The 15,050-nt window shown below is 42.4% G+C and overlaps 2 protein-coding genes and 1 long non-coding RNA gene across 5 annotated transcripts in view; all 3 read right to left on the reverse strand.

Annotated features, from left to right (window-relative positions):
• The window catches only part of LOC307209172, a 52,944-nt gene that overhangs the window by 25,391 nt on the left and 12,503 nt on the right, over positions 1–15,050 (reverse strand). The gene's annotated exons all lie outside the window — the stretch shown is intronic.
• The window catches only part of LOC307206766 (uncharacterized protein), a 44,629-nt gene that overhangs the window by 25,391 nt on the left and 4,188 nt on the right, over positions 1–15,050 (reverse strand). The window lies entirely within an intron of this gene.
• LOC307207148 (uncharacterized protein) lies at positions 1,334–6,118 on the reverse strand. The gene is made up of 2 exons (XM_079960909.1): positions 5,980–6,118; positions 1,334–5,506 (listed from the first exon to the last, which is right to left on the reverse strand). Exons 1-2 carry the CDS (start codon positions 5,990–5,992, stop codon positions 3,156–3,158), a joined length of 2,364 nt encoding a protein of 787 aa, XP_079817035.1. The 5' UTR covers positions 5,993–6,118; the 3' UTR covers positions 1,334–3,155.

The following is a 15,050-nucleotide window of genomic DNA, read 5'->3' on the forward strand; positions in this document are numbered from 1 at the left end:
GTTATTTTCTACAACGTATACATGTTATGAAAGGGCTGTCACCTGCAGGATGGAGCAAGGTGTTCAGGATGGAGCAATGGCTTCAAGTTACAAGAAAAGAGATTCCAGCTAAACCTCAGGAAATACTTTAGGACAGGAAGAGTTCTTCCAGAGTGAAACAGACTCCCTTGGTAGGTGCTGGACTCTCCTTCCATGGAGTTTTTAAAGCAGAGGTTGGATGACCATCTGTCTTGGATGAGATTCCTGACTTGCAGGGGGCAGGACCAGGTGACACCCAAGCTCCCTTCTATATGTTAGGAGAAGTGACAGCTCAGTTGCAGTCACTTGGGACTAACTCCCTTATGGGACAGTTCATATAGTTAGACACTTTTGTAACCTAAGTCTGCCTTCAGGGATGCACCTGTGAACTGAATGAGTGAGTAAACTACTTTTACATTTACTCTAATAAGATTGTGTCATATCTTTATGAGGGAGTAGAAGGGATCTTACCAGGAATCCTATATTTAAAGAGGCTTAAGCAAGCCTGCAACAAGCTAACCACCGTGCAAATTTAAAAAGGGGAATGTTTGGAACTCTGCTAAGTTCTAGAACTGGCTAATGCAAGTTGGGAAGGATATTAGCAAACAATATATCCTTCACCTGCCTCCCTAAACATCCCCACACTTCCGACTCTCCCATTCTACGATTCCGTGATGGAAACTTGAGCCAAAGTGTTGCCACAGAAACTAGGGAGCTAAAGATGCTTTTCTGGCAGTGGGACAAAATGTCATGGCTAAAATCCTGAGAGGAGAAACCGGAAAATACTGCAAAACACTGGTTCCTTCCAGAAGGTTTTGTTCTTTTCTGCTGAGGCAGCTGGATTTATTATGATTTGCATTTTGTTATCTCAAGGTCACACTGAGCCCATCCAGGCATGGAGCTCCTTGGCATTGAAGACCAAGTCGGGTTCCAGAAAAAGAGACTGAGGTGAATGTGTGGGTCATAAACTGGGAGTCGTTGGAAAGGAGTCGCTGGGATTGGCAGAAGGTTCTGTTGAGCAGGTAAGGGAAGAACAGGAGGAGAGAGAACGAGCTCCATAGAAAGACAAGGCTGCGTTGGGATGAGCTGGTATGGGAATTGTCAGCAGAAAAAAGGTACATCCAGCAAAAGGGGATGCAGTGCAACTCCTGAAACTGTTCACAACACAAGCTATGATCTCGTATGAGGAAAGGGATTTAATATGCCTTCTTCCCCACCCCCAGTGGATTAGGAAAGAAGATTAATAAAAGAATAGGAAGCAGGATTGGATGAACATTAAAAAGGACAATAATTTTGGACTGTGACTTGACTGAGATTTGTTGGAACGGTTTTAATAAGGCTTTATAGAAACTGGACCTAGAAACTGGAGAAATACTAATTTGGATTATTAGACAATCATAATAAGAGTCATATTGCACTATCTGAGTGGTTAAGATTTGAAGCCTGGGCTGGGGGGGGGGCGGAATGTAGGGAAAGTGCCATCTTGCTAAAGGGGAGGGAAAAGGCTGGGTACTAAAGACAGCTGGGTTTATCTAGGAGTGCATATTCTGAGTAATTATTGCTACAGTGGAACGATCACTCAGGGTGGGAGACAGGGAGAAGAGGGGGCACCCAGGGGAGCGCTGGGGAGCCTGCCTTTCTATGTGTTGACAAATGATATGATACAAATGTGATAAAGGGTATTTTTAGTTATTTTCCCATGCCCTTTCTCTTTTCTATACAAATGTGTTTTGTAAGGGTTGTTCAATAATGTTTGCGTTATTATTTTTCTTTTTTGGTTTTCCCACTGTATGAATTCTGTGATGGGAAGTAAGCTGCATCCTCTTAGTGAAGCTTTTTCCACATTCCAAGCACTGATATAGTTTCTCACCTGTATGGACTCTTTAATGGGAAGTGAGATGTGCACTTTGACTAAAGCGCTTTCCACATTCAAAGCACTGGTATTTTGGGTTCTAGAATCCCTTTATATTTCATCCATATTTTATACAATGATTTCCTTATAAAACCCATGTGGACTCTCTCCTTTCCATCTATTAGGTATGCATGCCATCCAAATTGAGTTCCTACTTCCTCCAGATCTAACACATCAGTGTCCTTTAACTTAATCCACTCCTTTAAGCAGGTCAGACCTGTTGCAGCATGATATAATTCCAGGTCAGGTAGGTCAAATCCGCCTCTCTTTCTCCAATCAATAAGTAATTTATATTTTATTGTAGGTGTTTTTTGGATGGAATGGCAAATTGCACATCATTCCTATTCGCCAATCAAAGGATCACAGCATTTTTTTTTTTTACTTCAATTTTTTATCGGTTTTCACAAAATTATAAACAAACACATAAAACAAACAAACATAAATCATAACCGTATTAAAAATTACACTTATTAACATTGTTAAGTGCCTTCCTCACTTCCCCTTGGTTGAATTTCAATGCGTATCCTTTTAAGGGTTTTCCAAATCACAGTTCTTATAAAGTTTAACTTGAACATTAACATCCTTAGATCTTTTCATTTTGAAATTACACCTATTAATTCATCACTTAACTTATATAGAATCCTAAGTCGATTAAGTATCTGCAAGCTGATTCCAATTCATCTAACTTGACATATTTAACTAAATAATCATTAAATTTAGTCCATTCTTCCTGATATGCCTCCTCCTTCTGGTCGCGGACTCTTCCGGTTAGGTTGGCTAGCTCCGAAAAACCCATCATCTTCAAGGATCGCAGCAATCTTAATAGTTGCAGCCCAATGTCATCATCCTGAACTAACCAAAATCATTTGGCTCTTCAGATAAGCCCTCATCATATCATGTGACGACATATAACAATTTTTTTGTCTTTTTTTAAAAGACTTTGGCTAATATTCCTATTCACTAAATGTCTTCCAAAGTCCTCTTTCATCCATCTACAAAACAGTTCAAGACAAATCACAATTGCCATGCCTAGCTGATTCTCTTTTCATGTATACAACTCCCACTTTATTCTTTTCAGGGTTCTGGAACAGACATTTGCTACATACAATACCTAAAAGCACCCAGGGGAGCGCTGGGGAGCCTGCCTTTCTAAGTGTTGACAAATGATATGATACAAATGTGATAAAGGGTATTTTTAGTTATTTTCCCATGCCCTTTCTCTTTTCTATACAAATGTGTTTTGTAAGGGTTGTTCAATAATGTTTGCGTTATTATTTTTCTTTTTTGGTTTTCCCTCTGTATGAATTCTGTGATGGGAAGTAAGCTGCATCCTCTTAGTGAAGCTTTTTCCACATTCCAAGCACTGATATGGTTTCTCGCCTGTATGGACTCTTTGATGGGAAGTGAGATGTGCACTTTGACGAAAGCTCTTTCCACATTCCAAGCACTGATATGGTTTCTCCCCTGTATGGACTCTTTGATGGGAAGTGAGATCACCTCTCTGACGAAAGCTCTTTCCACATTCCAAGCACTGATATGGTTTCTCACCTGTATGAATTCTTTGATGGGAAGTGAGATGGGTCCCCTGGCTGAAGCTCTTTCCACATTCAAAGCACTGATAGGGTTTCTCCCCCGTATGAAGTTTTTGATGCAAACTAAGAGACTGCATATACCCGAAGCTCTTTCCACATTCCAGGCATGGATATGGTTTATCGCCTGTATGGACTCTTTGATGGGAAGTGAGATCACCTCTCTGACGAAAGCTCTTTCCACATTCCAAGCACTGATCGGGTTTCTCCCCTGTGTGAACTCTATGGTCCATAGTTAGATTGGAACTTTGACTGAAGCTCTTTCCGCATTCTAAGCATTGATAGGGTTTCTTCCCTGTATGAATTCTTTGATGGGAAGTGAGACTGGAACTGTGACGAAAGTTCTTTCCACACTCAAGGCATTGAAAGGGTTTCTCCCCTGTATGAATTCTTTGATGGAAAGTGAAACTGTTCTTCCAGGTGAAGCTCTTTCCACATTCCAAGCACTGATAGGGTTTCCTTCCTGTATGAATTCTTTGGTGCAAAGTGAGATTGTGCTTGAGACTGAAGCTCTTCCCACATTCCAAGCACTGATATGGTTTCTCCCCTGTATGAATTCTTTGGTGCAAAGTGAGATTCTGTCTGAGACTGAAGCTCTTCCCACATTTTAAGCATTGATATGGTTTCTCCCCTGTATGAATTCTTTGATGGGAAGTGAGATGGGGCCCCTGGCTGAAGCTCTTTCCACATTCAAAGCACTGATAGGGTTTCTCCCCCGTATGAAGTTTTTGATGCAAACTAAGACACTGCATATACCCGAAGCTCTTTCCACATTCCAGGCATGGATATGGTTTCTCGCCTGTATGGACTCTTTGATGGGAAGTGAGATCACCTCTCTGACGAAAGCTCTTTCCACATTCCAAGCACTGATATGGTTTCTCGCCTGTATGGACTCTTTGATGGGAAGTGAGAGTACCTCTCTGACGAAAGCTCTTTCCACATTCCAAGCACTGATGGGGTTTCTCCCCTGTATGAATTCTGTTATGGGAAGTGAGAAAGTCGCTCCGACTGAAGGTCTTTCCACATTCCAAGCACTGATAGGGTTTCTTCCCTGTATGTATTATTTGATGGGAAGTGAGATGTGCACTTTGACTAAAGCGCTTTCCACATTCCAAGCACTGATAGGGTTTCTCCCCTGTATGAATTCTTTGATGGCAAGTGAGAATCTCTCTGTGACTGAAGCTCTTCCCACATTTCAAGCACTGATAGGGTTTCTCCCGTGTATGGACTCTTTGATGAGAAGTTAGATTGCAACTTTGACTGAAGCTCTTTCCGCATTCTAAACATTGATAGGGTTTCTTCCCTGTATGAATTCTTTGATGGGAAGTGAGACTGGAACTGTGACGAAAGCTCTTTCCACACTCAACGCATTGAAAAGGTTTCTCCCCTGTATGAATTCTTTGATGGATACTGAGACCATCCTTCCGATTAAAGCTCATTCCGCATTCTAAGCACTGATAGGGTTTCTCCCCTTTATGAATTCCTTGATGGGAAGTGAGACTGGAACTGTGACGAAAGCTCTTTCCACACTCAAGGCACTGAAAGGGTTTGTCCCCTGTATGAATTCTTTGATGGATACTGAGACCATCTTTCCGATTGAAGCTCTTTCCACACTTTAAGCACTCATAGGGTTTCTCCCCTGTATGAATTATTTGATGGGAAGTGAGCTGTTCTTTCCGACTGAAGTTATTTCCACATTCCAAGCACTGATAGGGTTTCTCCCCTGTATGAATTCTTTGATGGCAAGTGAGATTCTGACGGCGACTGAAGCTCTTCCCACATTCTCTGCACTGATACAATTTCTCTCCGCTGTTAGTTCTTTCATGTGAAGAGATTCTATCCCTCCGAACAAAGCTCTTTCCTTGATGGGAGGTGGAATGGGGGCTCCGGCAGATGTTCTCTCCGCACTTTGTATATTTATCTGATTTCTCTGCTATGTGGATACTGTTGTGGTCCCCCTTGTTCTTCCCTTCCAATTCATCACCATCTGCAATGAAGAGAGAAGCTAATTAGAGCCTCAGGAAGAACAAAGTTAATGAATGCTTGTGATAGAGGAGGAACTGAAGAGAGTTAGATGTGAGCCCTTACTATAGTTTTCACTGTTGGCTGGTATTAACTGACATATTGCTTAGTTTTTATCTGGGATAGATTTTCTTTGGCTGAATCCTGGAATCCACTCCATCTCCAATTTCCCTTAAAGCTCTGAGGCTGACATTTAAGAAGGCCTGGGCAGTTCAGACAACTTGGTCATTGCTTTAAAAGGCATGACTAGAAGGAAAAAAATTGCAGAGAAAACAGTGGATATCCCTCCATTCAGGGTTCATGGTGGGGATGTTAGAATCCGAATGCTGTTGGTCTCCATCTAAATAGTGAAGGTTCATCACATAGAGGTATGTATGGACTTTCAAAGTTACTTGCTTAATTTCAGAACAGATATTATGATCCATCAGGAAGCGTTACCAAGAGGGTCCATGACCCCATGATTCTCCTCCTTGACTTCCTTATGCAGAGCTCTCTTGTCAAGATCCAGCAAATTGTCCGTGAAACAAACAGCAACATTCACCTTCACCTGCACACTCCCCACCAGCTGTTGCCTCAATCTAAATTTGGTCTAAATTTTAATTTATATCTAAATCACTGTCTTCAGTTTGAACCCCACTCCCATTTTCAAGAGTAGACTAACTCTGTATTGTTTCATTGGTGACAAAAGAGGAAAAGCGACTAACTCACTCTTAATCTAAACACAACAGCCTCAAGAGCTCCTGACTAGGCATTCAGCTATGCAATGTTGAATGTTCTCTGTTCTCTCCTGTTTCCCTTTTTTTCTTTCAATTTAAACCAATTCAGGAACCCAGAACTCATACACTGACCACTAATGGTGAACCATATGCTAGAGATACTTGGTCTACATATTTGTATATTAGTCCTATGATCCTTGTTTTTAAAAGCAAATAAAAAGTTATTCCCCCCTTCATGGATCACTGCCTTGCCATGGCGAAGGGGCTTGAATAACTCAGAGAAGCTATGAGCTATGCCGTGCAGGACCACCCAAGATGGACAGGTCATAGTGGAGAGTTTTGACCAAACGTGATCCACCTGGAGCAGGAACCGGCAAGCCACTCGAGTATCCCTGCCAAGAAAACTCCATGGAGGGGACTTCCGGGGTGGCGCCACCGGCAATGGCGGTCTCCCTCTGAACTGGAGGGGAAGCTCCGCGGGAAATGGGTCTTCTCCGCTACGGCGAAGCGGGGACCCTTTCAGAAATCACAGGCGGAAGAAGCCTGTGACCATGGGACTCGGCGGGCACCTTTAGCGCCCCCCCCAACTCGCAAAAGAACCCACGAACGGGCTCCGAAGTGAAGAGGGGGAAGTGGCGCGGTGCTGTGAGTCAACTGCTACTTCCATGGAGCGAAGCCGCATAGCTGTTGCCGGAGGAGCGCTGCCTTTTTCCTGGGACAATTTGGACTCTAATATAAGCACCCGTGAGTAATTAGAATCTTGAACAATTGGACATTAAATAAGGATTAACGAGCAGAAAAGAATTGGATTTTAAAATATTTTTTTCTATTTGGTACGGAGCGGGAAGGTCTAGACAGGAAGTCAGCCTTCCGTTCCTTTGTAAACAGAACAAAGCAAAGACTATCTAAACTAGAGCTAAGAAAATCGTCTTTAAAGGATTGGATTCCATCATTTATAATTGTGCAACCCCCCTTTTTTGACAGAAGAAGGGGGAGGACTATCTTTGGATTGTTCAAAGTGAGTTTAAGCAAAGTATCCGTCCTGATACTGGAGCAGGGGTGTCAGGACCGATGTTTGAAGTTCATTGACCAGAAACAAGTGGTTTTGACAGATAGTGAAAAGAAGAGAAACATAGTGATTCCATCGTCCCTCTTCGCATTTGAAAGGAACAAATTTTGACAAAGTATCTTAAAAGGGGAAATTTTGTTGCGAGAACAAATAGAAGTTTTCCCCCTAGAGGGAGACTGTGAAACTGTAACTAACTCCAGGGAGCCGGCAGCTGTTATAGATTACGATCGTGGGAACAGGCATCTGACCTTGCAGAACAATGTATTCAGAAACCTTGTTGTGTGCCCTTTACAAAACAAATGCCCTACTGGAACAATTACATGAAAAAGTGAAATGGATGAAGACTTCGGTCAGAAATTTGGGACAAGCAGTGGGAAACTTTGAACAGGCAGTGGGAAAATATGAGGAGCCCACTCAGGAATCACATCAAGAGTGTGTTTTGACAGATCAGGCCCAACAGGAATATGAGTTTTCGGATTGGACAAATGATCCTGGGAAAAGCCAGATTTGGAAAGAAAATGTCTGGTTTGGTCTGGAAATGGGGGGCTGGATGGATCCCCCAATGCTGGGATGTCTGGACTTTTCAAATATGGTAATGAGCCATGAGATGTTTGGGACTGTGTGGGATCTTAACCTTGGAGGGCTTCTGAAATATGCTATTAAATACCACATGGAATTTAAGGTTGAATATGGAAAAGGGGCTGATATGTCGAGAAGGGCTGAAAATACTGTTAAGCTGGAGTTATCACGAGCAGGAGAAAAGGGAAAATATAGCTACGAACATGAAGAAGAGTCGCGGAAGGGGCAAGGAAGAGATTTGAGGGTGTCAGATATAAGGTTGCCAGGTTAATGAGCTAGATTGATGTGATAATGAGGACTGACAAAACCTGGAAGATCAGACTTATTTGTATTTTTCTTTTTTGTTTTTTTTCTCTCTTTTTATTAGAAGTGTTTTATAATAATTGATGAGCATTAGAAAAATGCTGGAATGGAATTACTTGGTTTTAGTAAAAATGTTCAAAGAATTATGAAAGAATGTTATAAGCTGGTATGGACAAGATTTAAGTTTTAAGATTTAAGATTTATCTTATTATAGAAAGGTAAGATTAAGATTGTTTAGGGTAATGCAATGACAGAATTTTTTATAATATGGAAAGGATTTGCTGGGATAATTAATAACTAGGATACAAAGAAAGGGAGGAGGAGGAGGTCTAAGAAAGGTGATGACAGTTGAGGATTTGGAAATAATGAATTGGTTCTTTTGTTTTTTTCCCTTTTTGTAATTGTTTTTAATTGTTTTAATTGTTTGTGTGGTATTGTTGAATTTTTTCTTTTTTCCTATCTATATGGTGGGAGGGTTTTGTCTTTCTTCTTTTTTTAACTTGCCAATTATTTTTATATTTTTCTTTGCTTTTATTTCATTTTGTAATATTTTGAAAATCTCAATTATTATATCAATTATTTTTTTTTAAAAAAGAAAACTCCATGGAGAAAGACAACAGGCATACAGTGGTGCCTCGCAAGACGAAATTAATCCGTTCCGTGAGTCTCTTCGTCTAGCGGTTTTTTCGTCTTGCGAAGCAAGACCATTGACGTCTTAGCGGATTAGCGGCTTTTAGCGGCTTAGCGGATCAGCTGATAAGCGGCTTAGCGGCTTAGAAAAAGGGGGGAAAGGGAAAAAAACCCGCAGGAACTCGCAAGACATTTTTGTTTTGCAAAGCAAGCCCATAGGGAAATTCGTTTTGCGAAGCGCCTCCAAAACGGAAAACCCTTTCGTCTAGCAGGTTTTCCGTTTTGCGAGGCGTTCGTCTTGCGAGGCACCACTGTATAAAAGTTATGACGCTGGAAGATGAGCCCCTCAAGTCGGAAGGTGTCCAACATGCTACTGGGGAAGAGCGGAGGACAAGTACAAGTAGATCCAGAGCTGATGAAGCAGCTGGGCCAAAGCTCTCTTCACTGTGCAGCGAAAGGCTTGTCACAAGACAATGTTTACATTCCACAGAGTTACTGCTGGAGGTTTCCCACGGGAAAGGGAAAACTGGATGTGACGTACACTGGTTTCCTGTTTTTCACTGTTCTCACACAGTGTGTTTCTCTCTGAGCTTCAGAGGAGAGAGGATGCAGTTTTCTGCTCCGGCAGAGACAAGATGGTTTTCTGTAATCTACCAGCTTTGAAATGTAAATAAAGCAATATAGAGCATGTTGGCACGTATTCCTCATCATTCCGCTGTGCACTTGGATGCTACAAATCAACAATATGGTTATGGCCCAGAAGACGCAGTCATTGGAATTCCGGAAAAAGGATCGGAATGCAGAGGGACGGATCGGACGGTATCTGCGCGTCAAGATGATTGATGAGGTATGTGCTACTGCTCCGGGCAGCCTGCCAGCTTCTATTTAATGGCTTTATGGCTGGACTTTGAACTTTTATGTCCGTTTGCCGGCTACAGGCAGCGGCTATGCCTATGCTGGGGAAATCGAAAGTAACTTTTGGGCTGAAGCAGCTGCTGATAGAAGTGACGCAGCATGATTTTAGGGAAGCAGAGAGAAAGCTGTTTTGAACTTGCCTTTGGAATGAGGCTTGAAGCAGCAGAGATGCAGCTTGTATAAAGCAGCTTGTTTAAAGCAGCAGAGATGATGCAGAAGGCTAATGCCAGAGTCATGATGGCCCTTCAGGATGCTTGTGGGATTCCCAAGCTCAATAAGAAAAATTATACGGACTGGGTTATCTATGCAGAGGCTATTCTGCGGAAAGAGGGTCTGTTTGAAGTTATTACAGACACCCCCCCAGCTCCAGTTACAGATGCATGGAAAGCTAAAGATTCCAAAGCAAGGGGAACTCTTACATTGATAGTATCCCCAGAAGAGCTCTGTCTATTGCGTGATAAGACCTCAGCCAGAGAAATTTGGGACGCTTTGAGGGAGGCACACTTGAGGACAGAAGCTGAATCTACTATGTTTTATTTTAACAAGCTGCATAAGATGGCTAGCTGCAGAAGGCTGGCTGATGCAAGTGGGGAATCTGATGCCGATCAGCCACATGCTCAGCTCAGAGTAGCTTGTGATACTGCCATGATTCAGAATGAAGCAGATTGCCAGGGTGATAGCTGCATGGGTAAGGGGGAGTCTTCACAGACGTCATCCCATAGTGCAGTGGAACCACCAGATGGCGCCAAAGCTTTGAAGGCAGTGAAATGCTACTCCTGTGGACGTCTAGGCCATATGAAGAGGGAATGCAAATATCCCAGGGCCAAGACAGAGCAACGCAGCGGAAGCTCATCGCGTGGAAAAGGCCAGAGCAAAGGCAAAGGTCCGGTGTCCAGGACAACGCCGCCCAAAGCAATGGTCTCACGCTTCACTCCAAAAGTTGCAGAGGTCCAGAAGACGTCTAGATCTTTCTTCGTTGTTGATTCAGCGGCAACGCACCACATGTGCAACGATAAGCGACTGTTCGTGTCTTTTACACCGCAGGAAGGTGCGATTCACCAGGCGGATGACCACACAATTCCCAGTAAAGGCTACGGAACTGTTGTTCTTCACAGTTTGGACTTATCGATACAGAATGTACTTTATGTTCCAGATGCCAAACATAATTTGCTCAGCGTTGGACAGCTGAATGAGCGGAACATTGACGTTTCCTTTAAGAACAAAAGGTGCATCATCACAAAGAAAAATGATTATGTATTGTATGCTGAATATGTTGATCGTTTGTATGTTTTGTATTATGATGATGTTGTGCAGAATGACACTTGTTGCATTGCAGGTTCTAACAAATGTTTGCATGCAGAATGTATTCATGATTTTCATCGAAAATTTGGACATTTGGGTTTTGAGGCAGTATCTAAAATGCCTGCCTTGGTTGAAGGTATGACTATTAAACCCTGCAGGTACCACATGAAGTGTAAGGCATGCGCAGCAAACAAGGTGAAAATGGCTGCGAAAGGTAAGGTGTCTAGTAGGCAAGCTACAGAACCATACCAAATTGTTCATGCTGATTTGGTTGGACCACTAGCGCCCTCTTTGGGTGGAAATAGGTACTTCATGGTTCTCATTGATGCGTTTTCCAGGTATATTTATGTGTACAATCTCAAGCAGAAATCAGAGGCTTTTCCTAGGTTCAAGGAATTCTGTGCTTGGTTGGAAAATGTGCATGGTAAGAAGGTAAAGACTCTTTTCACTGATCGCGGGGGGGAATTCACTTCTCAGCAGTTTGAAGCTTTTCTGACTGAGAAAGGAATTCAACACGATTTGTCTAGTCCTCGCTCGCCATGGCAGAATGGACTTGCAGAACGAGCAAATCAGACATTGCTTCAAGGGTTAAAAACCTTGCTACATGATGCAAATCTTCCAGAGAGTTATTGGGCCGAAGCTCTCTCATGTTTCACTTACAGTTATAATCGCAGGTTATCTTCAGCGATTGGTTGTACCCCCTATGAGAAGATGTTTGGCAAGAAACCATACATCAAACACATGAAAATTTTTGGTTCTGACATGTGGGTTCACTCACCACAAAACTCCAAGTTAGACAAGCGTGGTTTGCATGGTATCTTTCTAGGTTATGAGAAAGGTTCTTACAGAATAAGGATGACTGACTCTAAGACCATTAAGCTCACAAGAAGTGTTGAGTACAATGCCAAGTGGGGGGAGAATGTGGGAATTTTCCAATGTTATCCTGATGACAGTGATGAGACTGAGGATAGTCAAAAGCAACCACAGCAACCCACACCCACTGATGAAAGTTCTGATTCTGAGTCTGAAACTGAATCGGGTGATTCAGAGGATTTCAAGAGTGCGAAAGCCTCTATGCGACCCTCTGAAAGCTCTGATCAAGAATTGGAGGAACCATTATTCACAATAGGTCGCTTTTCTCCTAAGAAGGAAGAGGAGAGTGTTGAAGACTTAAGGCTAATTCGCAGGTCACAAAGAGCCACAAAAGGTAGACCTCCAAAGAGATTTGCTGATGAGTTTGCTAAGATAGCAGTAACAGCTGTTAAAAGCTCCAAGAAGGTATTTGAACCTTCAAGTTTCCAAGAAATCCAGGATTTGGATTCAAAGGAAGCTGAGCCATGGTTAAATGCCATGAAGGCTGAGCTTGATTCCTTGGAAAGGAACAAAACATGGGAACTTGTTCCAGTAGTTCCAGGAATGAAACTGCTAGGAAGCAAGTGGGTCTTCAAAGCGAAGACTGATCAAAATGGCAAGATAGTCAGACACAAAGCCAGATTGGTAGCCAGAGGTTTTGCACAGGTACCAGGTGAAGACTATCACGAGACCTACTCACCCACAGTGAGGTATGAGAGCATTAGGCTTATGCTCAAGCTAGCTGCAGAGGAGAATCTACACATTAGTCACCACGATGTGAATACAGCTTTTCTGTACGGATCTCTAAATGAATCACTTTATATGCTTCCACCTGATGGCGTACAGGTAAAACAGGGATATGTTTGTGCTCTGAAAAAGTCCCTTTATGGTCTCAAACAAAGTGCACGGTGTTGGCACACAAAACTCACTGAAGTATTGTTTTCTCTAGGTTTTAAGCAAGGGAAAGCTGATCCATGTGTATTTGTCAAAGAGGAGGGGCAAAAGAAACTGTATTGTTTGTTTTATGTTGATGATCTTTTATTCTTTTGGAAAGATGTCACAATGTACAATAACGCCCTAGCTCAACTGAAAGAACACTTTGACATGAAAGATCTTGGTGAGGTAAACAACTACCTATCTCTGGAAATAGAGAGAGATCAAGATGGTAACATTCTAGTACACCAGTCACAGAAAATTGCTGATGTGTTAAGCAAACTAAACCTGATGGATGCTAACCCTGTAGACACACCGATGACAACAGGTTATCAGGTAGATGACACTGAAGAAGCATTTTCTGACACTACACTGTACAGAAGTGTGCTAGGCAAGCTAAACTTTATTGCCAGATGTTCAAGACCAGACATTGCTGTTAGCTGTAATTTGCTAAGCAGACAAGTCAACAATCCTACTGTTAAGGATTGGAAAGCTCTGAAACGCATAGCGCGGTATTTGAAAGGCACTATGCATTACAGGCTGAGATTTAACAATCAGAAGTCTGGTGGTCTTGAGATATTTGCAGATGCAAGTTTTGGAAGTGACACTACAGACAGGAAAAGCACGTCTGGAGTTTGCTACATGTACAATCAGGGTCTTTTTGATTGGTCATGCAAGAAGCAAACAACAGTTAGCTTAAGTACTTGTGAAGCTGAACTGAATGCACTGTCTTATTCACTTAAGGATTGTGAATGGTTGTTACAATTGTGCAAAGACATGAAAATTCCTGTCAAATGTCCAATCCAGGTTTACCAGGACAACAAAGCATGTTTGGCTTTGCTGAATTCTGAAGGTTGTAAGCAAAGCACGAAGCACTTGCAATTGAAGTTGCAACATGCTAGGGAACGTATTCAGAAGGGACTCGTAACGGTGTCCTATATGCCAGGTAATGAAATTCCCGCTGATGTATTGTCCAAGATTGTATCAAGGGATCAACACTGTACCTATGTGCAGAAGTTGGGTTTGTACTGATATTGTACGAACACGCTGCCCAGTGGTGTTCACAGAAAGGGGGAGGATGTTGGTTTCTGCTCTCTTCACTGTGCAGCGAAAGGCTTGTCACAAGACAATGTTTACATTCCACAGAGTTACTGCTGGAGGTTTCCCACGGGAAAGGGAAAACTGGATGTGACGTACACTGGTTTCCTGTTTTTCACTGTTCTCACACAGTGTGTTTCTCTCTGAGCTTCAGAGGAGAGAGGATGCAGTTTTCTGCTCCGGCAGAGACAAGATGGTTTTCTGTAATCTACCAGCTTTGAAATGTAAATAAAGCAATATAGAGCATGTTGGCACGTATTCCTCATCATTCCGCTGTGCACTTGGATGCTACAAATCAACAGGTCGCTCAGTTGCGGATATGCCTGGAAGCGAAAGGAAAGTCCAATGCTGTAAAGAAAAATATTGCATAGGAACCTGGAATGTAAGAACCGTGAACCTTGGTAAGTTGGATGTGGTCAAAAATGAGATGGCAGGAATAAATACTGACATCCTGGGCATCAGTGAACAAAAATGGACAGGAATGGGCGAATTCAGTTCGGATGACCATCATATCTACTACTGTGGGCAAGAAGCCCGTAAAAGAAATGGAGTGGCCCTCATAGTAAACAAAAGAGTGGCGAAAGCTGTACTGAGATGCAATCTCAAAAATGATAGAATGATCTTGATACGAATCCAAGGCACACCTTTTAACACCACAGTAATCCAGGTTTATGCACCAACCACTGGTGCTGAAGAAACTGAAATTGACCAATTCTATGATGACTTACAACACCTTATAGAAATGACACCAAACAAGGATGTTCTTCTCATTATAGGGGATTGGAATGCTAAAGTAGGGACTCAAGAGATAAAAGGAACAACTGGTAAGTTTGTCCTTAGAGTTCCAAACAAAGCAGGGCAAAGGCTGATAGCGTTCTGCCAAGAGAACAAGCTGGTCATCACAAACACGCTTTTCCAACAACACAAGAGACGACTCTACACATCGACATCACCAGATGAGCAGCATCAAAATCAGATTGATTATATTCTCTGCAGCCAAAGATGGAGAAGCTCTATACAAGTCAGCAAAAACAAGACCTGGAGCTGACTGTGGCTCAGATCATCAGCTTCTTATAGCAAAATTCAAGCTTAAACTGAAGAAAGTAGCAAAA

The sequence above is a fragment of the Podarcis cretensis genome (assembly GCF_951804945.1).
Source record: "Podarcis cretensis genome assembly, chromosome: 2".
NCBI classification, from domain to species: domain Eukaryota; kingdom Metazoa; phylum Chordata; class Lepidosauria; order Squamata; family Lacertidae; genus Podarcis; species Podarcis cretensis.